At 57.5% G+C, this 22,216-nt stretch overlaps 3 protein-coding genes across 30 annotated transcripts in view; 2 read left to right on the top strand and 1 right to left on the bottom strand.

The window, feature by feature from the left end:
- Positions 1–428: 428 nt before the first annotated feature.
- Positions 429–11,917, top strand: DPH7 (diphthamide biosynthesis 7). Of its 10 annotated transcripts, none has more exons than XM_039859025.1 (9): positions 429–639; positions 1,289–1,422; positions 1,797–1,884; positions 3,224–3,315; positions 7,388–7,457; positions 7,577–7,642; positions 7,893–8,065; positions 8,388–8,578; positions 11,275–11,917. In XM_039859025.1, the coding sequence occupies exons 1-9, from the start codon at positions 430–432 to the stop codon at positions 11,721–11,723; spliced, it is 1,473 nt and encodes a 490-aa protein (XP_039714959.1). In that variant the 5' UTR covers position 429; the 3' UTR covers positions 11,724–11,917. The 10 variants fall into 10 exon arrangements, with proteins under 10 accessions (XP_039714959.1, XP_039714960.1, XP_039714964.1 ...); XM_039859026.1 differs by lacking the exon at positions 8,388–8,578 and adding an exon at positions 3,679–3,845; XM_039859022.1 differs by having other exon boundaries at positions 505–639; positions 1,249–1,422.
- Positions 11,918–12,880: 963 nt separating this feature from the next.
- On the bottom strand, positions 12,881–13,502 carry MRPL41 (mitochondrial ribosomal protein L41). Its single transcript, XM_039859034.1, has one exon. It carries the CDS (start codon positions 13,418–13,420, stop codon positions 13,013–13,015), a length of 408 nt encoding a protein of 135 aa, XP_039714968.1. The 5' UTR covers positions 13,421–13,502; the 3' UTR covers positions 12,881–13,012.
- A 92-nt stretch (positions 13,503–13,594) lies between these two features.
- The window catches only part of PNPLA7 (patatin like domain 7, lysophospholipase), a 55,670-nt gene continuing 47,048 nt past the window's right edge, over positions 13,595–22,216 (top strand). For 15 of the 19 annotated variants that reach the window (XM_039858984.1, XM_039858989.1, XM_039858987.1 and 12 more), the window contains exons 1-9: positions 13,595–13,671; positions 15,289–15,459; positions 16,696–16,770; positions 16,866–16,950; positions 17,304–17,383; positions 17,625–17,716; positions 17,889–18,029; positions 18,535–18,694; positions 20,786–20,866. In XM_039858984.1, the coding sequence (XP_039714918.1) occupies positions 15,430–15,459; positions 16,696–16,770; positions 16,866–16,950; positions 17,304–17,383; positions 17,625–17,716; positions 17,889–18,029; positions 18,535–18,694; positions 20,786–20,866 (744 nt within the window). In that variant the 5' untranslated portion in view covers positions 13,595–13,671; positions 15,289–15,429. The other 4 variants (XM_039858979.1, XM_039858980.1, XM_039858982.1 and 1 more) reach the window with 4 other exon arrangements.

Genomic DNA, 22,216 nt, shown 5'->3' with positions numbered 1-22,216 from the left:
CTCAGGCGCCCCCGCTGGCCTGTGTCCTTTCTCCCCTGTCGTGGCAGGCAGGTCTTTGCTTCCGCCCATGCCCCGCTCTCGCCTTACTGGGGGGCCATGAGGGACGGAGGGCGGCGGAGGCCCAGCCCCTTTCGGACCGACCGTGGACTCGGCTCCCTGAATGTCCAGGCCCTGTGCTCGCCCCTTCAAGGCCCAGCTCCTACCGTTCCGTGCAGGACGAGGTGTCCCCGCGTCTCGTCCCCGGAGCAGCGGGGGCGCCCTGGCCCGCAGGGCCCGCCGGGATCCGCCGGCCGACAGGGGGCGCAGCAGCCCGGTCTCAGCGGGCAGCAACAGCGGCCGGAAGTCCCGCCCCGGCGCCCCGGAAGGAGTCGCGAGGAAGTCGCTGTCCCGGGCTGTGTCGTCCTCCCGCGCCCGGCGCCGGCTCGCAGCATGGCCTCAACATCCCGCCTCCGCCGCCCGGTGTCCTCCAGTCCCGTCACCGCCGCGCCCCCCGACTGCTGGGCAACGGGCAGTCGCGTCCGGCTGCTGCAAGCGGTGGACACGGAGTACACCGCGGACTCGGTGGAGTGGTGCCCGCTGGACGGCTGCAGGCACTTGCTGGCGTGCGGCACATACCAGCTGCAGAAGCCGGAGGACAAGGTGCGCGGTGCCCCCACCCAGGGCGGCCTGACCGTGGGTCTGCAGGGCCACGCTCCCCGAGTGGCATTAACCGAGGAGCCGAAGCGCCAGAGCCAGGCGCCTGTGTCGGGAAGGGTATCGGGAAGGGCCGGGTAAGGCTCTGGAAAGGCAGAGCGGCCCCCCGGGTCCAGGCCTCTCCCGTCTGCAGCTGCGGAAGCTGGAAGAGACGAAGTCTTGCGTGCAGTCACGAGGTGAAGCAGCCACTTTGGCCTCGTTGCCAGGATGTGGGTTAGAAACGGGCGTCTCTAAAGCCCACTGTATGCAGGCGTGGTTTCTGCTGCTGGATGAATTTTAGAGTGGAGATAAAATAGGATTTCGTAGGAGCTGTACTCGTCTCTTGAGAGCATCTGTGTGAGTCCAGACAAGTACACTTAAGAGTGAGAGCTGGCACTGGAACAGCAGGCCTAAGCTGGGACTGTCCCAGGCGCACAGGGCCCGTTGGTGGGTGTGCTGGCCAGTCCTGGACGGGAGAGGCATTTCTCCAGCTGGGAGAAGCAGGTGCTGCTCGCAGGCAGCGCTCCAGGGTCTGCACTGACCTTTCCTTTCCCGCCACCCCGTTCCCACCCTCAGTGTCTGGTAGGGTAATCGGAGGACATCTGCGTTTTTGCAGAGTGGACTGGACATGGACGAGCCGCAGGTCCGTCTGGGCCGTCTCTACCTGTACAGTTTCAGTGAGGACAGCTCTGCGTGCCCTCTGGTTGAGATTCAAAGAAGAGATACTTCTGCCATCCTGGACATGAAATGGTACAGACAATAACATTCTTGCTTGTCTGGAATTTGTCATGAGCATCTGCTCTCTTGATCGGGGAGCCTGGTTCCTAGCGGCGTTCAACAAGATGGGGGAACGTCCGAACTATGGGTTCGTTTCTGTAGTGCCCTGACCCCCTGTTGGCACTTGCAGGCTGCTGGGGGCTTGGGCTCATTTCCTTTGTCCATTTCCGAGCTCTAGGGCTGGTGTCACTCTGAGAGGGGATGCTAGTGTTCGGTTCATGAGCCGGAGTCTCCTTGGAACAGAACTGTAGGCTCCAGCCCAGCGTGAGAGCTGAGAAATCCCCAGGATGCAGAGTGTTCCTCCGTGCTCCAGGCACCCTGTGTGCTGATTGCCATTCTCTCCTCAGGTGCCACGTCCCCGTGGCTGGCCATGCTCTCCTGGGTGTGGCAGATGCTGGTGGGTCCATAGAGCTGCTCCGCTTGGTGGGATCTGAGGTCAGTGATGGCCAGGTTGGGGATGGGAGGACTCAATGGGGAGGATTTGGGAAGGGGCCGTGCTGATTACAGAAGTTCCTGGGGTGGTTTCTGTGCAGTGGCGATTTTTATCATAAAACATTCTAAGGTGGCACACGGTCTATTTTAATTTACTGGGTTCTCCATCTCACTCTGAGAGGTCACCTTATATGTCACCAGCAAAAGGGCTGAAAGGACAGGCCTTTCATTTACCTGTCAGTGAATCTGAAAGGCCCTGGTAGGAAGGCCGGGCCCCGCGTTGCTGGGTGGTTGATGCTGGGCTGAGAACAGCAGCGACTCCCCTTGCGGGCCTGGTCTCCCCAGTGACGGGAGCATGTGATCGTGACGCGAGTCCCCTAGGTAGGCATAGTCTCTTAAGTGACGAGAGCACGTCATCGTGATGTGAGTCCTCTGTGCAGGTGCAGGTATGGTCTCTCTAGGTAGGCGTGGTCTCCTAAGTGATGGGAGTACATCGTCATGACGTGAGTCTCCTATGCAGGCATGGTCACCCCAGTGACGAGAGCACGTGATTGTGACATGAGTCCTGTAGGTGGGCATGGTCTCCCCCAGTGATGTGAGCATGTGATCCAACGTGACTCTCCCAGGTGTCTGACAGCAGCCTTGTGCCACGTGTCTGTGGAGTGGCGGCCCTGATCGTTGGTGGGGTGAGGTGCCGCAGTCCTGTGATGGAGGGGAGTTGATGGCCCACAGCCCCACGCCTGCCTCTGGGGACACATGGATGGGCATCGCGGGCCTGAATTCAAGGCAGCCCAGGGCTTGCGTGCAGAGGGCTTTGCTTTAGGCCAAGGGATAGCGGGCAGTCCCGTTTCGGGAGGGAGGGAGGGAGGAGATGCGTGGTGGGGTCGGCCACGTCCAGGCAGGAGTCAGCCGGTGGGCGTGCGCCCTTCCCAGGCTGCTTGGGGGGAAAGCTTCTGTAGGTCTCAGGACAGAGAAGCACTGTTCTTACGGTTGGTCCTGGCTTCTGAGGGGGAAACCAGAGGAAAGTCCTCGGTCTCTGGAGACGGACTGCAGGCCCTGGAGGTGGGGTGCCCCGGGGCCTTCCCAGCCCTGCACAGGCGTCGCGGTAGCGTCTATGAGCACATGGACTGCGGGGTCTGAGCAGGAGGGGCCTGCTTCCCCCGAGGCGACAGGGCTGTGAGCTCCCGGAGGCAGGGGCCAGTCCTCCGGCGTTCTCAGCTTCTGCCCCGCATGCGTGGCTCCCATGGGAGGGGATGACCGCACGTCGGCACCCCGCCCTAGGGGGTAACGTCTTCTGGGTCCTGGGGCCGTTTCTTCAGTGCTGTCCCTCGCTGTCCCGTAGAACGTTCCCACGCTGCATCTGTCCTCCAGCTGTGTCCTTGAGGAGCACTGTCTAGCCTTGTCCCTGGACTGGTCCACAGGGAGCGCCAGCAGGTAAGGGCTGCTGGGGACGGGAGTCGTTGCTTATTTCATCAGGAGAGAATCTGAGCCACCTGTGCTAGCCTCGCTGCTACCCCTGACCTTAGAGCGGCATCGCCAGTCCTGACCCGCAGACACCAGAGTTCCAGTTCTTTTGGCAGACGGGACACTGTTCCCATCGAGGGGAGCTGACGCCGACTTATTTTGAGAAGCCGGGTGATGGCTTTGCTCTCTGCCAGGTGCCCAAGCCAGCCTCTGAAAACGCGTGTCCCTGTACTAGGGGCCGCTGCGTCTTGAGAGCATAAAGTGTCACCAGTTGCAACCCAGAGAGGATGAGTAAAGTTCAGCCGGGTTTCTCTGTTGGTCCCCTGTGTCTAGGGAAAGCGACCAGCCTTTGAAGATCGTCAGCAGCGACTCCAAGGGGCAGCTGCACCTGCTGCAGGTAGAGGAGGCGGGGCTGCAGGCCATGGCCACGTGGCAGGCCCACCGCTTCGAAGCCTGGGTCGCTGCTTTCAATTACTGGCAGACGGAGATCGTGTATTCAGGTTGGTAGCCACGCAGGTTGGCCGCTGAGGGGGACCGTGTCTCACTGCCTTGTCTGACGACTTGTGGCGGGGGTGGGGCGTGGGGGATCAAGTCAGGCCCGTTGAAGCTGTGACTCTAGGCAGACTCAGGGCATGAGGGTCTTGAAGAGCTTTTGTGGAGGAGGTAGTTCCTAGGGGAAAGCCGAAGTTGGCCCTCGCCCCGCACAGCGCAGTTGGCACAGGAGAGGCGGTGTCTGGCGCCCCATGTCGACCTCGTCGGCGTCCCCTGGTCAAGCCCCTGGCCCTCACTCTCAGACCTGGCGGTGCTTGTGGGTCCAACACCTACCGTCAGGTTGAATTTCAGGTCTGCCACTTCCTTCTTGGGTACAGTTTACCTTCTCGAAGGAAAGGAAGCACAGCAGACAGGATTCGCTTTCCTCTGTTGCGAGTGATGTGTACTTGGGGTCGCCGGTGGTTCCGGGAACGAGGTGGCTTGGGCCGGCTTCTCTGACCCTGTTGAGGATCACACACGGGGCAGGAGAAGACGAGCCACCGAGTCTGCAGAGGCCTGGACGAGGCCCCGCCCTGGCCCCCTCCCCTTCCGCCTCCCTGAGTCTTGAGTCTTCTTGTTCTTAATGCTGATGGGAGACTCCCCGAGCTGGGGGTGGGGGGCACAAGCCCCGCACTGAGAGGGAAAAGGATCCTCTTCTTTGCTGAGCACAGGAAAGAATTCAGATGCCTCCAGTCAGAAGGGAAGTTTATTAGAGAAGGGAAAAGCAAAGACGAGGGAAAAGCCCAGTTCCCGTGTCACTCGGTTTTTGTGAGTTACAGCTCGAAAGCTTTGCCGCTTTCCTTTGACGCGGGCACGCGGTGAGGAGGGGGAGAGGCGGGCGCGTGCAGCGCGCAGGGCCTGCCGGCAGCTCGCAGCCTTTCATCCGGCGTTCTCCGTGGTTTTAACCATGGGGAGTGGAGATTTTATTTTGCGTAGGGCGCCACTCGAAGACTTTTTTGTCTTTTCCTCACAGTGTGGGGAATGGGTTGTCACAGTCCCAGCAGAAGTCTTTGCCCTCGTGGCCGGCTGCAGGGCCGATCGGCACGCTGCAGCCTCTGAGTGTAGCTCGACTGAGCGTCCGGTTCCCTTGCCCGCTCCCGACGTTATCATCAGCACCTCGGAGTCGCCGTCTCTTTCCTCGCCGGGCTGGGCCACCATCTCCCCTTGTCTGGGCAGCAGAGCACCAAGCAAGGGCATCGTTCCTGACTGTCCAGTCCAGTCCCCGCCCTAGCCAAAGTGACTTTTGAAAACACGCCCTTTCTCACACCTCAGTCCGGTGCTCGCCCTTTGTGGCCTCGGTCCAGAATCCTGGTGACCTCCCGTGGCCCGGCACAGGCGGGCCCACGTCCGCCCTTCTCGTCTGATTCGTGGCCACTCCCTTTGCTCTCAGTCGTTTCCTCAGTGGTGTCTCCCTCGTAGGTTAATTCTACTTTTCGACAGGGCGCAGCTTGAAATCTTCCCCCAGCAATGCGGGCCTGGCTGTCCCTGCCATGGTGGGTTTAGTGCTCACTTCCCCTGAGGGCAGGGTCCTGTCCGCATTGTTTGTGTGACACTCTCGATCAGCCTCAAGGAAAGCAATGCAGACGGACGTTTTCGAGGTCTCTCGTCCTTGGATCAGCTCTTCGGCTTTGAGGCTTAGCCGATGCAGAGCGGGGGTGTAGCAGGAAAACGACTTAATAACTTGGCCAACCCATTTACTCAGCAGATGTTTGTCGAGCACCTGTTTTGTGCCAAGATCTGTTCTAGGGGCTTGGAGCATGTCAGTGAACAAGAGACAAAGTCCCTGCTTTCGTGGAGCTCACGTTGAGTGGGAGGACGGACAGCGGCCACCACACGAGACAGACACAGATCGGGGCTGGCGCAATAGGCCAGAGGCGATGGTGCTTTGCAAGAAGAGGGTTGGAGCTCACCGGGTGAGGTGTCGGCGCTGTGGGCAGGTGCAGACCTCCCTGTTCCGCAGGAGGTGAAGGCCCCACGGCAGGAGTGAGCCTGGGGTGACAGAGCAATGAGCAGCCAGGATGGCCATAATGGCAGGAAGGGGAAGGGGGTTCGGGGTCACGGGGCCAGGTCCCGGGAAGGACTTTGGCTTTCACTATGAGGTGGAACCATTGCAGAGTACTGAACGGAAGGTGACGTTTCCTGGCGACGTTTTACAATTTAAAAGGATCTCTGGTTAACGTGTTGACTATAAATGCAGGGGACGAGGACAGGGCTCGGAGACCAGTTATGAAGTGAGTGATGAGCATGGCTCGGACCAAGTTGGGAGCAGTGGGGATGAGGACGAGTGGAAGGACTTGGCGTGTGGTAGTGGGTCAACAAGACTTCTCGTGTAGGGGTCCGAAGTGCCAGAGCGAGTGGGGGTGCCATGTCAGGAAGCCACAACCTGTTCTTTGTGAATCTGCCACAGAGCGGCAGCTCACATTTGAGGCTCGTCCACAGCCTTCATGCCTGGATCGATGGGTCCTGCTGGTCCACGTAATTGTTGGTCACGTTCTTCTTATATCTCGTGTCTGTTACAGGGATCTGTAGTGTGCTCCGTACCTATCAGATGGGTGGCTGGCTGGAAGGGTGGCTGGTGGGTTGCCTGATGAATGGATGGGTGTTGAGGGGTGGATGACGGATGGCTGGGTGGATAACTGAATTGCTGGGGAGGTGGATGGATGGAAGGTGGATGGCTGGATGGGTGGGTAGGTGGATGGCTGGATGAGTGGGTGGGTAATTGAAACGATAGACGGACGCATGAGTGGATGGACGGGAAGGCGCGAGGAAGGTTGGTGGGTGTGTGGGGCGGTGGGTGATGGCTGATATGGCCGGAGGATTGATGTGCGAGTGGCGGACGGGTAGAGTCATCAGGCGTTTTCTTCTCTTTCCTCTCGGCGGGCCCTGCTCCTCAGCCTGCCTTCCCTTCCTCGGGGTACCACTGTCACCCTATAATTCGGTGTTGCTTTTCTTCAAAGACTTTAGATCAGGGCAGCAGCTTCCCCTTTCTTAGCCTTTGGGTTCCCGCCAGACAAGCAAGGGGTCCTTCTCACTGCGAGGTTATGTGGGGCATTTCCCTTGGGGACTCGGGCATGCTGAAGGTTCCAGAACCTTAGGAAGTCCTCACATTTGCAGCCCCCTGCACACAGTTCCTGTTCCACGCTCTTCGATGTGGCAGTTTGGCAAAGGCAGCCGGCAGCACTGACCGGCGGAGCCCAGGCGGGAGGCGGCGCACCGCGTGAGGATTGGGCATTCGGCCCGGTCACTTCCTGGCTCCTGTCCCGTTCCTGCGGGCGCCTGTCAGTCCCTCCCATCCTCGCTGCCGGTGCCTCTTCAAGTCTAAAGACACGCTTACAGCACAGGGCTGACCTTCAGGGTGCTGTCTCTGGGGCTCTCCTGCCTGGTGGCCACCTGAAGCCACCCACCTGAAAGTCACGCACAGGAATTCGCCCACAGACATCAATTTTCTCCCTGGGAAGTGGCCACTTCCTGTTATCAGTGCTGCTGCCACTGGGTGTTTGTGTTTCCACAGGTGGGGACGATGGCCTGTTGAAAGGCTGGGACACCAGGACGCCCGGTACACCTGTGTTCACCAGCGAGCGGTAAATCATCCAGGGGCCAGCGCCCAGCATATGACACCAGCCCTGCCCCCTCCGCGGACTGTCCCCTGGAGAGGTGCCCCTGCCTGGCGCTGGCTGAGGCCTTGCCCTTCTGCTCGCAGACACTCCATGGGCGTGTGCAGCATCCAGAGCAGCCCCCACCAGGAGGGCATCCTGGCCACGGGCAGGTGAGTTCCCAGAGTCACTCATAGGGGGCCCGGCATCGGTCACTCCCTTTCTTCAGGCTGACTGCGGCCATGGTGGATTGGGCCAGCTCTCAAACCAGAGCGTCACTGCTGGGCTTGGGAAAGAGGACTCGGTCCTGGGGGAAGAGTGGGTCAGGCCTCCCGGGAGGTGTCCCTGCCTCCTGGGGACCTTGGGGAACAAGTGGGTGTTGGCCCTCCTGCACGAACGATCCTTGAGGTCAGTCACTTTCAGCTACGACGAGCACGTTCTACTGTGGGACATTCGGAACATGGAGCAGCCGTTCGCAGACATGCCCACACAGGGCGGGGTGTGGAGGCTCAAGTGGCACCCCTCCCAGCACCACGTGCTCCTGGCGGCCTGCATGCACAACGGCTTTACGATCTTCAACTGCCGGAAAGCAGTGGGTGAGTGGGGGCCGCGGCAGCCAGGCGAGGGGGCTCCCAGTTTCCTACCCCCACACTGGTTCCCAGGGTCACACCCTAGGCCTTGCCGTGGCCCCACCTGAGCCCACCCAAAGGCTCCGATCTGACAGGGTCCCGCCCCCCGCAGCGCTTCTCTGACCCTGCTGGGACCACCACTCCAGAAGCCTTTGCGTTGTCACTGCCATGGCCGTCTGTGGCCCACCTGCCTAGTTCTTCCTGCTGGCAGACAGTGTGGCCGCCACAGTCTGACCTTCCAGACACACTTCAGCGCTCTGCCCCTTCCTCCCTTTCTCGTACTTCCCAGTCAGAACCCAGTGCTGTGCTTGCGCCTGAGCCACAGAGCGTGGCTGCAGACAGCGCCGTCACCCTGTAGGGTCTCGCTGAAGTTCACTGCCGTCAGCACTTCCCGCTGGGCTGAGTTGGTGGAGTCACCGTGCTGTGCTGAAAGGCTACTTGCGTCACGTCGTTTGTTTCTGTGTGGCTACTTGAAATACAGTTAGGTTTATTACTTTTTTATTTAAGGACTGTTTTCTTATTGATTTAATTTCTATCTTTTGAATTTGTAAAGACATCAACAATGTTCAAGAAATTAAAATTACGCTAAGCAGCACGCTCAGAGGAGCATCAGTCCCTCCTGTGCCTCGTCCCACTCGCCTCCAGGAACCCGTTTTGTAGGAACTGCTTTTGCCGTTTGCCTGTTCTCTCTGATTTCTGGTCCCCCCAGCCTCACCACGTCACCTCGGGTTTTATAGCGTTCTCATGTATTAGTGGCATCAGCTCTTCCTCTCTGCTGTGTGTTGCAGGTACTTGCTCTGTTTGCTGTCTTGAGTTTTGCTTGTCGTAGTTTTTCCCCCATGCAAAAGATTTTGTTGTTGTTACTGCAATCAAATTTATAGCCTTTTTTTCCTCTCTCTCATTAAATCTGGATTTTGAGTCTTAGTTAAAAAGTCTTTGCCCTCCCTCACTCGGGTTATAAAGGAATCGCCAGGGTTTTCTCCGAGTACTTGTGTGGTTTCATTCTTTATGGTGAGAACTTTGACTCATGTTATTTGTGGCGTATGGAGGTGTCCCAACACCGTTTCTTGGAGAGCCCACGTATCCCCAGGAGTCATCTCCCTCGGTGTCGTCTCCCTCTTCTGTCCCACTACTTACTGCAGTCTGGGAGGGCGAGTGATGTCCTGGGAACTGTAGGGTCCTGCCTCTTCTTTCTAGGGGTTTCTGGCAGCTCTTATATTTTGAACTTGAGTGTCAACTTATCTTGCTTAGAAAGAAGCTTATTGTTTTTTATAGGGATCGTGTTAAATATAAATTAACTTACATTGACTTATTTATCACCCGGGGTCATCTTATTAGAGAAAGGGGCTACTTTTCCACTTGTGCAAGTTCTCAGTGTATACATTGTATATTTCTTGTTAACTTTGTTCCTAAGTAGTTTATCTCTTTTTGTTGTTGTTGCCATTTTAACAAAATAGCAACATTCTCTTTCATCGTATATTCTAACTGGATATTGTCAGTATTTGAAAACTATTGGTTTTTCTGTTGATAATTTCATATTCTGCTACCTTACTAAAAATAATTATTGTTTGTTTTATTATTCTCTGGGTTTTCCAACTAAATGTGTCATCTGCAAAAAGTGTAATTTAATTCTTTATTTTCCAATTCTAATTCCTCTGGTCATTTTTTCTTAATTCCATTCACTGACACCTCCAGTACAGCTTAAAAAGCAGCAGATGGGAACGGCATCCTTGCCTTGTCCCTTATGTTGATGGGGTTGTTCTCTGGATGACTTCTGAGGACTGGGGTGTCTGTTTTATCCTGTAGAGGAAGTGTTTATCAATTCCTGTTTTCTTGAATGTTTTTTTTTAAATCAAGAATTGTTCATTTTTATCCAATGGATTTATCATCCCTGTTGAACTGAGCTCATGGTCTCCTTGGCTGCACTGACACAAGGGAATTTGTTTATGGGTTTCCGCACACCAACTGTGCTGCTGGGTAAACCTCACTTGGTCATTTTACTATGGTATCGTGGTATTTTATGTAGGGTTTTGCATTAATGTTCAAAGTGACACATTTTCTTTTGTGCTATTTTAATCAAGATTAGGTATCAGATTACGTTTGGTTCGTGTAAGAATCAAAACCAAGAGTGTGGAAATTTTTCTTCATTTCCCTTGAATTATTTTATGTATCATTTAGATTATTTTTTCTTTCAAGACAGTAAAATTCTCCTGTGAGACCATCTGGATCTGATCTGTGTGGTAGTTCCTTGATAACTATATTTTTCTATAAAAATTGGTGTGTTTGTGCTTTATATCTCTAGAGGGGTCAGTTTTTGGTAAACTATTTTCCTAGGCTATTCATTTCCTCTGCATTTTGAAACTTATTTGCATAAAGGTGTGTAGAGAAGTCATTTGTGCTTTTTTACAAAATCCTTTTTAATGGCTATTTCTCCTTCGTCATGTTTGAGTTTGTATATTTATGTAAATATACAAGTAGATGTACAAAGTTCTTTTTCCTTAATTAGGTTAGCTAGAGGTTTGTCTGTTGTACAGGTGACTTTTTAGTACAGTTGTACAAGCTCTCTGCCCTCGGCCTCATCAGCTTCTCTGATCTTTCTCATTTCCTTCTGTGCCTTTTTAGTTTTTTTTCTGGCATTTTGAGTTAGGGATACAGTTCACTTTTCTTTGTTATTACTTATATTAATTTAAGTGTTTTTAGTCTGACTTTTTCTCTAAGCATATTTTGGGGTTCTGATATGCAGTAATTTCATTTTTATTTTTAAAAAAGAAATTCTGCAATCTGCATTTGTAATTCCATTTTTACCCAAATGTGGTTTAGTAGATTTTTAAATGTCCAGGTTTGAGGGCTTTTTTGTGTTTTGACTGTGTTGTTATTGTTTGGTCTCGGGCTCTGATCAGGCAGTTTGCCTGCTTGTACCGTTTCTGTTTTGTGGAAGTTTCTACCCTTTGTTGCCTGACGTGACTGTGGCACTAACACCCACACAGCGTGCACACTGCCTGCCTCTTCTCCTCTCGTCCGTTAGCACCTCCGTGATCCCTCTGCGTGAAACACCGTGCTTGCTGATGAACGTGTGGCTGCTCACGGCAGTCTCCCTTGAGGGCGGGCGTGGGGGGTAATGAGGTGAGATCAGCGCACCGGCCCCCACGTCGCCGTGTTCTTCTGTTTCGCTGCAGAGGAGAAGCAGGGAGCCTGCACAGTCTCTGTGTCCCACAAGTTGCCCAACTCACTGGTGTACGGAGCGGACTGGTCCTGGCTCACCTCCTGCCGCCTGCCGCAGACACAGCCGGCGCCTCCTGTGGGGTCCTCTCTCCCAAGTGACCCAGGAACCCAAACAGCAGAGGCGGCCAATAACCTGAAGGTTGGAAGCCAGTTGCTGGGACCTCCCTCTTTTGACCTGCTAGTGGGCCACGATGGAGAGGCTTGTAGCAAACCCCAGAGTGGAGCTAAGGGAAGGCCTTGTCTGCAGCCACTCACAGAGGACACGATTTTAAGCAACAGCCCAGGGACCAAGATCTGTGATTTTGACCTGTACCTGGAAACAGCAAACTTGGACAGCAGCCTCCTAGCCACTTGTTCCTTCTACAATCATGCACTTCACCTCTGGAAGTGGGACAGCAGCTGAGCTCTCTCTGGGGAAGGCGGCGTGGGGTTTGAGTCTCGAGGACCGGGGCTGCAGTGACCTGCCCTCCACACCATTGAGACTTATGCTGCAGACTGCAGGTGCAAGAGCCCAGTGTGTCTTATGGGATCTACAGAATAAAGTCAAGAAAGCTGTTGGCTTCCCTTAAATAAACCTTATCTGCTGGGCCCTTCAAAGTGGTGATTCCATCTGGCTGGGGGAAGGTGCGAGGCGGTGCAACCAGGAGGGCCTGGCCCAGCTCCCAGACTTAGCAGTTTCTTATGTAGATCTGCCTTGCAGTTCCTCACACTTTAAGCAATTATTTATATTAACTAAACAAAATTGTTTTTTTAAAGCTACTTTATCATATCAGAAGTAGTTTATGAACTTTTAAAAAGATCACCCTGTCATGACATGTATTAGCCTCCCTTGCAGGAAAGGTGTGTACGCTGCGTTGCCCTAGCGTGCAGTGAACTCCAGTGTCAGTGGGGTGGGATAATCACGCTTCCTCGTTAAGGATCCGAGTTTGCTGAATCCTCGGCTTCACCGATAGGATCCACGGGTGTCGAGTGAGAAACCGTGCACTTCAACTTTGCTGCATTTTTTGATACAATGCAACTAGCCACTCTAGGTCAGAATGTGTTTCAAGAAATCAGTCCACTGTATGGTCCGTTCCTAGCTAACGGCCCACTTATTCCAATAGGGAAACAGCCCCTCTAGAGCTTGTTAATTTAACACATGGATAAATGAGTCCGCGTCCAGAAGGCGGGAGGGAAGATGCGCTGCAACAGGCACACGGGAGAGACTGGATGACTAGAGAAGTGCTAGCTTCGGCGCTAGCCTGGGGTGGCCTGTCTTTGGGTCTGCCCCAAAGGGAGCAGTTTCTTTCACCCGATCCCCACCCACACTGCTCTGGGCCCAGACAGGATGAGCTCATCGCCGGCTGGCAGAGAGGGGCAGAGAGGGGCGGCAAGCAGCTGGGGGATGAATCGAGCGGTGCTGCCGCGTGGCTGTGGCGTGAACCGCAGGCTGAGCGAGGCGTTCTTGCTGCTGGCCTGCTGCCCGCAACCACCGGAACAGGCTCTGCGAGCGCCGCCTGGGTCAGCAACCCCGACCTGCCAGCTGCACGCTTTAGTTTCACAATGACCAGATGCCAAAAATAAGCTGCATGGTAGCCAAGGTCTTTAATAGACGACGTGAGGGACCCGGCTTCCCGCCCCCCACCTCCGGGGCCAGGGTCGTGAGGATGGCCGGGCGCCACGCTCGGCTTGCAGGCCACAGCAGCGCTGCCGCTAGCGGGGGAAGTTCTTGGGGTACAGCTGGAAGAGCTTGCCTTCCTGCGAGGGCTCGAAGCCGTACTTCTCCAGGTGCTCAGGGTCGAAAGTCCCGTCCTTGAAGTCCCTTTCGATGGCAGGCGCCGCCGTTTCCCGAAAGAGCTGCTCCGCCGTCAGGGGCGTGTCCGTGCCCGCCGGGACGCGGTAGTTCACGTAGGGCTTCAGCTTGAAGCCGGCCAGCTCGGGCACCACCAGCTCCGGCACCATCTCCTTGACCAGCACGAACTTCCCGCCGCGGGAGTGGACGCCAGTGCCCTTCGTGCCGCGGCTCTTGTAGAAGGTACGCGGGCCCCGCTTGCTGGTCCACTTGCTCATCCGGTCGGCACCGCGCACGAGGCAGCGAGCTGCCGCGCTCAGGAGCCCCATGCCGGCCCTCACCCGCCCTGCCGCAGTCCAGCCGGCCTCGTGCGGCGACCCGGCCCCGCCGCACTCCGCTTCCGGCGCCCACGGCGGCTTCCGGCGCCCCGGGTCGGCGCGCCGCAGCAAGAGCCGCTCCGATTGGCTTCGCTGCGTCCAATGCGCGGCCGCGGCCTTGCGAGGGGGCGGGGCCTTCGGGGCCCGGCCAATGCGCAGGAAGATCCGGCGCCGGCGGCGGGCGTCGTGGGTGCGCGGTCTCGGTGAGTCGCCGCCGAGAGCCCGGAGGTGGCAAGCCGGGGTTCCAGCCCTGTCGGAGGGGTAGCGGCAGTTCCCCCAACGCGCGCTGGGGCGCACACTGCCCCACGGCTCGCCCGCCCTGCGCAGGGAGCCGCATGCTGCGTCCTCTCGGTCCCGCGGACATCGACCGCTGCCTCAGACCCTGACGCCCCTGAACCCATGTCCCTGTAACTCCGACGCCCCTGAACCCGCATCGCTTCGCACCGACGGCTCCTGCACCTTCCGTCCATAACAGCTCCATTGCACCAGACCCACGTCCACTGTAACTCTGACGCCCTGAACTACGTCACTGTAACTTTTGACGCCCCCTGGATCCCCGTTTCCAGCAGCACCTGCTCTCCCCTCGAACCCCCCAAGTCTTTGTGGCACCGGCCCCTGGATCACAGCACCCCCCTGGCACCAAGCTCCCCAGCTCGAGACACTTTGTGACGCGCCTGCAACACTGGTGCTGCCTCTAACAATGTTCTGAAACCAGCAGTCTCCGGCTAAATGCTCCTAATGCCTGAAACCTCCCTATCGGTAACTGCCCCCTAACCCTGGCACCCCCTCAATACCCTGATGCCTCCATAATGCTTACGCTTTCCTAACCTCAATGTCCCAGCCATGACACTCCCTAATCCTGATGCCTTTATAACTCCGATGGCCCCCTAACTCCTACACCCTCTGATATTCCTGTTCCCTAACCCAGACACCTCCTAACCTGCCAGTTCCCTAACCCCGTTATCCCCCAAGTCTTACAGCCCTAATCCTGACATCCTCCAAGCGTGACAGCCCCCTAACCCCGGTGGCCTTAATGCCATTCCCCTTGACACCCAGGGCCCTCCAGGTCGCCAGTCCCGAGGCCCAGGCCTCCATTCTGCGCTGGGTTGCCTTCCTTCTGTTACAGGGCTGTCCCAGGTGGAGCCTGGCAGGTGCCAGCAGGGTGAGCTCCACCCCAGCACAAGTCGGGGAGCGGGGAGCTGGGGACACCGTCCTGATCAGGGCAGTAGTGGCTGCAGAGCTAGGGACCTGCTGGCCCTTGAGGAGACTCACCTGAGAAGGAAGGGTTTCCCAGTTAGGACGAAGAGGGCACAGGACGTGTGACCCCATACCTGCTTCTGCTCTCCGACTTCCTGGAGTGGGATTTTGGAAGAGATAAACCTCCCTTGCTACTGCTTTACTAAGGGGCCTGGGAGCCACCGGCCAAAGGCCCCAGACCTAGCTTTTCGCTACGGTACAGAGGCCGGGTGAGCAGGGCCAGTCCCCAAGTTCATCATCCCTGGACCCAACACACCCACCTGAGGGCTCAGCCACATTGGATGGGATATCCCCAGGCACCTCCCACTGGGTAGGGTCTGTCCCAGCCTGCCACTGCCCAGCCAGCCCCTCCGCAGCTCCGGTACCGTTAGCGCTAGGCTTGGGCCCAGCTGCTCCCAGTGCCCTTGGCCAGCTGGGCGAGGGGCAAGGGGCGGAGACTTGGCTGCTATTCTAGGGAACAGGCAGCCACACAAGGGCTGTTTTCGGAGAGGGGCATGGCTCTCATGCTTCCGAAAAAGTAGCTTTTCTTCATGAAGACGGATTCACCTAGGTTTTCTTCCCAGGGAAACGGCATTTAACAGGGAAGGAGCCCTGGGAGCGCCTGAGAACACGGTTCTCCCATGTGATCGCAAGCCGCTGGGACCCCTGCCTCACCTGAGCCACCCTGCCTGCTTTTCACCCCGACCATTTGTGTCCTTTCAGCCATGGAGCATGAGGAGGATGTCAGCCCGGAGGTATGGGACCGGAGGGTTCCAGGTATGGGACAAGGGTTATTTCTGGACCAGGAGAAAGGGAGCCCTTAGTGCTTAGCTTCTGCTCCGCCAGCAGTCCCTTGGAGCCTGCTGAGTACGAGTGTGGCAGCGCGGGCCTCTGCCCCTCAACTGAGGCCCTGCCCGTTCTTCCCCCGAGGTCGCAGCCGTCAGTCCCTGGCTCTCGTTAGGACTTCACGTATTCATTTTGTCGGAGAGTCTTTTTCTCAGTGGAACATCTGTAGCCACATCACAAAGGCTTTTATTCCTAAAGCAGACAATTTGATGCATCGAAACAGCCGTGAAAAGCTCTAAGTCTGAGTGCACGCCCGTGAAGAATGTGAGCATAGGCCATGGGGCACCTCGTGACCTGTCTGTGGACAGTCCTGCCTGTCCCAGAGTGGTGGCTGAGCTCTGAGGGACACATTTCAATGGAGGGTGTGGCCACGGTTGCTGAGCACACGGGTAGGCCGGGAGGGACAGCAGGCCCCGTGCTTCCGTTTGCCTCCTGAACCAAATTCAGGGGCTGTGTTTTCTGGGCCACTTGCTCACTGCCTGATGGAGCGTCCGGCTTGTGAGAGGCTGCTTCGAGTGCTCCTCCGTTCCCGTGGTTTCTGCACCGAAGCCATGTCTGGTCCTGGCTCTGAGGTGTCAGGTGCACTGCTCCAGGCCACGCACTGGTGCAGAGACGGCAGAGCCAGCAAGTGCCCCACCTGGCCTGTTCCTGGCTGCCTGGGGAGGCGCATAGATGGACGGAGTGTCCTCTGCATGGGTGGCTGCAGCCCCTGCCTGCTCCCCATCTGAGCTCACCTCCTTCCTGGGCTATGGGGGAACAGACGACAACCCTTCTGTGCTGTGAGCTAGTATTTAACATCAGAACCCCGATGGTTCTGTGGGGCTCCTCAGCACTGCCGCTGCTTGGGCCGCCGCGTGCCCCGGGGCAGCAGAGGGCGCCGAGAGATGGCCTTGGCACTCCCTGTGGGCCAGCTGCGCCTTTTGCTTGGGACTTCCATCCTGTGGACCCAGAAAGCCCAGGACTTGGTGCATTCATCGTGCCTGGAGCGGCGGCGGCGAAGAGCCCAGCTGCTGGCCCAGTCCGGCTGTCCTGGTGTCCTTGGAGACAGGCCTCTGTGCTCCCGGAAGATGCTCCTTTCTGGAGAGGCCCTCCTGAGTGGGAGCCCTGTTCTCGCTGCCCTCTCTGACCCATGGCGTCCCCTCCAGGCTGGCGTCTGTCTGGTCCCTTCCCTGCACTCCTGGTGGCTGCAGTGGATAGAGCAGCTCCCGCCACCCACCATGGTAACTGCCTCACAGGTGGCAGGCTCTCCCCAGGGGTCTGGGGTGGGGGGCTTTGTGGCACTTGCTGACAGTGCCCTGTCTGCGCCCTCGCCCAGCTGATGGGGATGGCGATCGGAGCCGTCCTGGCCTTGGCCTTCGCTGGCGCCGCTGTCCTCATATACAGGAGGTCTGGCCGATCCCGTGAGTACAGCACCTCAGGCTCCGCTCTGAGGACTGGACGAAGGGGTGTGGGTGGCTCCCCATGTCTGGCTTCCAGGAGCAACCCTCATAGTGGCTGCTGTTGGAAAGTGCCGGCCCGTAGCAGCCAAGGCTGGGCCCACGGGGCCCACAGAACTACATCTGCCCGGCTTGGTTGGCCCACGTTCCGAGCAGGGTGCCATGAGAGCTGCCAGTCTTGCTGCCTCTGCCTGGCCTGTGACAGCCCTGGGATGCTCGCCGGGGCCCTTTCCCATGTGTGCGTGATGGGGTGGGAGAGCCAGCCTGAGCTCATGGCCCTTATGGAGCCCTCAGGCGGCCCTCACTCCCCCTCTCAGGCCACATGCAGCCCACGCCCCAGTACAGGTTCCGGAAGCGGGACAAAGTGATGTTCTACGGCCGGAAGATCATGAGGAAGGTAATCCGGGCAGCCGGACAGCGCCATCCTTCCCGGCAGAGGGACACAGGAGCTCCGCAGGCGGTGCCGGCTGTGTGGGGAAGTGGCTGTGTGGCACATCATTGTCAGCAGCACCAGGGATGGGCCACGTGCTGGGCAGGCTGATGTTGGCACCATGGGCAGCCCACGGGGCAGTCCTGAGCCCGAGAACTGGGTCTCCCCAGGCTCAGGGGTGCGACTTGGCCTCGCCTGTCCTCTGCAGGTGACCACGCTCCCCAACACGCTTGTGGGGAGCACGGCCGCCCCCCGGCAGCGGGTGAGGAAGAGGACGAAGGTGCTGTCTTTGGCTAAGAGGTACTGGATGCCCTAGAGACCACATCGCATCCCAGCCGCCCTGCCCCCAGTGGGAACTGGTGACCCCGGATGTCACAGCTGCCGTGGCTTCCCCGCCTCGGGGCCCGCAGTGTTCACACTCCTGCTGTGCACCCCTTGGCTTCTGCTCCAGTGTCTGGGTCTTGCTCTATAGGATCCTGCGTTTCAAGAAGGAGTACCCCACCCTGCAGCCAAAGGAGCCACCACCCTCCTTGCTGGAGGCCGACCTCACGGAGTTCGACGTGAAGAACTCGCACCTGCCGTCGGAAGTTCTCTACATGCTGAAAAACGTGCGGTGAGCACAGCGGGCCCAGGAGGCGTGCTCACCGGGGACGCTGCAGCCTGGCGGCCACCTGCTGCTTCCCTGTGGCTGCCTTCGGTTGGCGGGGCTGCCCTCCTCCTGCCACGTTTGCCCGGTAGTTAGTGGGGCCCCCACCGTCGCGTCACTGCTGTATTTCTGTGCCCCCGTGTCGTCATGTCCAGTGAGTGTGCAATGTCTGGGTACCTTGTATCTCTCTCCAGACCCTTTCTGCCACTGTTTCACTGTCCGGGGAGGGTGCCCCTCAGCCTGGTCCGAGTTCACAGTCACAGCGCCAGAGCCCTTTGAGCTCGTGAGAAAACAGCTTATGGGGGTTCCCGAAGTTTAAGATCTGTCCTGACAGTGATCCCGGGCTGCAGCCCTGGGAAAGCCAGCTCCGTGGGTCTGGGTATGGTGACGGTGGCCTGGACCCCCATCGGCCTTTTCCAAAGGCCTTCCCGCCTCCCTGCAGGGCACCCCACATGTGCTCTGGTTCTTGCAGGGTCCTGGGCCACTTTGAGAAGCCACTGTTCCTGGAACTCTGCAAACACATGGTGTTCGTGCAGCTGCTCGAAGGGGAGCATATCTTCCGGCCGGGCGAGCCGGACACCAGCATCTATGTGGTGCAGGACGGGCGGCTGGACGTCTGCATCCAGGACACGGTGAGAACCCCCAGCGCCTGAGCGGGCAGGCCCTCTGCGGGCGGGCAAGGTGGAGGGTAAAAGTCTTCCATTGAAAAGTGTGTGCAGAAGTTTAAATTTCAGTTCTTTGAGGAAAAGGCACACTCGACCCCAACATTAGAACGTGGCTGCCTCTTCTAAGCTGGCAGCTATCTCACGTACGCACGTACCTTCTGTCTGGTAGGCTCAGTGGCAGGTAGTGGTTTTATTTCTGCGTTTCACATCGCATGTCTGGGCATTTTAAAATGTGTCTGCCACTTTCTTGGGACGCCCCTCCGTGGTTGGGTATCAGTCTGCCATGATCAGTCGTGGCCTGGCCTTTTTTTCAGGTTTCAGGCTATGAACAGTTTTAGCTCTAAGGAAACAAGGTATTAGTTCATCTGGAAGCAGAATACTTGTTTCCTGTCTGTCACATTACCCCCTTAATCACAATTGCTGGGGTGACCTCCATGCCAAAACTGCCAAGGTCGCATTGCTTTCCAGGAGGGCGTACGGGTTCATTCGCCCTGGTCAGTGTGACCCGGGCTCCCCAGTGCTCGTAACTGCTAAAGCAGACACTTAGCAAACCCGGGCTGCACGCGCTCACTCCCAGCTTGGTGGTAGCTGCCACCTGCCGGAGCCCTGGGGCTCCTGCATGTCCTCATGGTCTCTAAACCACGGTGCTGTCTGTAGAATTCTCATGCATGGCTACGGCTGGACCCGATGGTATAACTAGAAAGGAAAAGGCCTTTGTCTGGGCTCCTGCAGTCAGGCTGTGGCATCCAGGGCAGTGGTCGTCCCACAGGCTGACTGCCAGGTTTGAACAGATTCCAAGGGTCTTCCTGGGTCAGGGGGAGATGAAGCTCCGACACAGCCATGTGCCGAATAACGTTTCGGTCAACAACAGATTGAATATGCCCGCGGTCCCCAACCCCCCGGCCGCGGACTGGTGCTGGTAGTGGCCTGTTAGGTACGGGGCCACACAGCAGGAGGTGACTAGCGGGCAAGAAGCAAAGCTTCATCTGTATCTGCAGCCGCTCCCCAGTGCCAGCATCATTGCCTCAGCTCCACCTCAGGTCCTCAGGTGTTAGATTCTCATAGGAGCCCCGGTCCCTGGTGCCACAGAGGTTGGGGACCGCTGGGTACTGCGGGGGTCCCATGAGTTATAGTGGAGCTGGAGAGTTCCTGTCCCCAGGGATGCTGCTGTTATCACATCGTAGCAAAACACATTGCTGAATGCAAGGTTTTTATTTTATAAAATGTAAAAGTTTATGCAGTAAAAAAGTCACAGTAGGCTAAGAATATCATTGAGGAAATTTTTAATAAGTTTTTTATAAATTATAAAAATACTTTTTATAAACATGAACTTTATTTTACAAATCAGCGTGTGTATAAAAACGCTCATGCACTCGGTGTCCAGAGTGTATAAATCTGCAGCCGTGGACAGTGGCACCCCAGGCCATCACAGCCACTCACTCAGACTCAGAGCAGCTGCCAGCCCCGCAGGCTCCATTCGTGCTGAGCGCCCTGTGCGGCCGTCCTGGTTTTTCTCTTTTATGCCATGTTTTTACTGTACTTGTCTACATCCAGATACACTTAGACACACAGCATGTCCCATCGTCACGGCTGCCCACAGAGCTGGGCCCTGTGACGTGCTGTGCAGGCCATATCTCTTGGGTCTGTGAGGTTCACGCAGTGACGAAAACTCCGGATGACGCGTTCTCAGAGCTTGTCCTATCGTTAGGCATCACGACCATTAAGCCACCAGCAGGACGTTCTTTCTCTGTGAATCCCGTGGGAAGATATGTGAAATGCTGTTATCCCTGCCAAGCATGACAAGGTTGGCGCCACAGCGCCCCCCGTCAGGCCTACCGGTGAGGACGCGCCATGCGGCTGCACATCCGTGCCGCCGGCCGGGTGTCCCCACATCTCTTGTTGCCTCTCACGATTTCTGTCCTCGGCTACCAAGTTCATCACCCCGTGTACCGTGCAAGCCGGCCCGGGGAGGCCGACGGGTGGCGAGGGTCGGTTTGCCTGGCTGGCCTGGGCCAGGCCTCCCCCTGTGGGTGACTCTGCTCTGTTTCCCAAGAGCAGGACGGCACTGAGGTGGCGGTCAAGGAGGTTCTGGCTGGAGACAGCGTCCACAGCCTCCTCAGCATCCTGGATGTCATCACCGTGAGTCCCGCAGCCCTGTCCACCCTGGCCCACTTGGCCGGCAGCCCTTCACCCAAGCCCGGCTCCCCGCTGCGCAGGCTGGCCCAAGGGTGGTGGGTGTTGGGGGGCGGGGCCTAGGGTGGGTTCTATGGGGTGGGCTGGGTGGGGCCTGAGGACAGCTTTGTGTACAGGGGCGGGACCCCGGGGGTCGAGGGGTGGGGTGGGTTGCTGAAGCAGCTCTGTGCCTTTATGAAGAGCTGTGGTCGTCGCTTAGACGACTGCTATTTGGACTGGTCACACGTGCATGTGTCCAGGCTTCAAAAGGCAGAGTATCATGTAGGGGCGTGTCGCCCCATCCTTCCGGCCCGAGGCCCCTTCTCAGGGGGACCCTCTCGGGGTCCTGTGTGCTAGCACGCAGCTCTCTGTCGTGCCCAATCCTCTGTGGCTCTGCTGGGTGCGTGCTCCTGTACGGACGGCGCTTCCTGTGTTGGAAGCCCACCCTGGAGGTCAGCCCCTCAGGAGAGCCCACAGATGCCCACCCCCTGCCCAGAGGCTGGGCAGCCAGCCACGATTGAGGGTGCCCGCCTGCTCGCCCCGACCACGAGCGAGCCACTTCATACTTGATTCTCGCTAGTCTAATCGGCTGAAACACAGCATCTCATGTCCTCTCATGGTTTTTAAACTTGTCGTTATGGAACATTTCAAACATACTCTGAAGTGGCAGGGAGCAGAGTCGGTCTGCGTGCCCATCCCCAGCTGCAAAGGGTCTCAGCTCAGAATGCCTTGCTCCCTCCCCGTTAACCAGAACTTAATGTTTATTTAATCGTCTTTTGCTTGTGAGTAGAACCCACGTACAGTAAAGCCAGTCTTGCGTGCACGCTGTTTTGACGGTTGCATAGCCCTGTGCAACTCAGCAGGTGGCTCGATTTCCACCTTATCCTTTGCAGTTGTACCTCTTACTTTCGTCGTTGGCTGCGTGTTAAGGCAGCTGGCACCTCGGTTTCCCAGGACTGCACAGGGGGGTCTCCAGAGCAGTTAAGCAGTCTGGGCCAGGACACCTGCTCGTAGGGCCAGGAGTCCAGGTACTTGTGTGGCACTCTCGATGGGTGGACCCTTGGTGGGTACCCTCCAACCCACCCCTGAGTTCTTGTGCGTGACAAAGGACGAGTGCTAAACAGACTTTGGGGTGTACAGGCCTCATCCTTCCCCCATCAGACTGGCACAGACGTGCTGAGGCTGATTGGGGGCCTGGGGTGGAGGCGTGGACAGGACCCTGGTCTCAGGCTCTGCTCCTGGGGCTTTACAGGGTGTGGCCAGGGCTGACAGGGACACCACGTCCTATGAGCAGGGCTGACCCAGGCAGGAGACACT

The sequence above is a fragment of the Pteropus medius genome, unplaced genomic scaffold (assembly GCF_902729225.1).
Source record: "Pteropus medius unplaced genomic scaffold, Ma_sr-lr_union100, whole genome shotgun sequence".
NCBI classification, from domain to species: Eukaryota; Metazoa; Chordata; class Mammalia; order Chiroptera; family Pteropodidae; genus Pteropus; species Pteropus medius.
This window is presented reverse-complemented; position numbering and strand designations above follow the sequence as displayed.

Excerpts from the sequence above, each read along its gene's own strand:
- DPH7 (XM_039859025.1), top strand. The coding sequence starts at position 430 with ATGGCCTCAACATCCCGCCTCCGCCGCCCGGTGTCCTCCAGTCCCGTC. Across the intron at positions 1,885-3,223 it reads TCCGCTTGGTGGGATCTGAG|AACGTTCCCACGCTGCATCT; the intron begins GTCAGTGATGGC and ends GCTGTCCCGTAG. Across the intron at positions 8,066-8,387 it reads CAACTGCCGGAAAGCAGTGG|TCAGAACCCAGTGCTGTGCT; the intron begins GTGAGTGGGGGC and ends CGTACTTCCCAG.
- MRPL41 (XM_039859034.1), bottom strand. The coding sequence starts at position 13,420 with ATGGGGCTCCTGAGCGCGGCAGCTCGCTGCCTCGTGCGCGGTGCCGAC.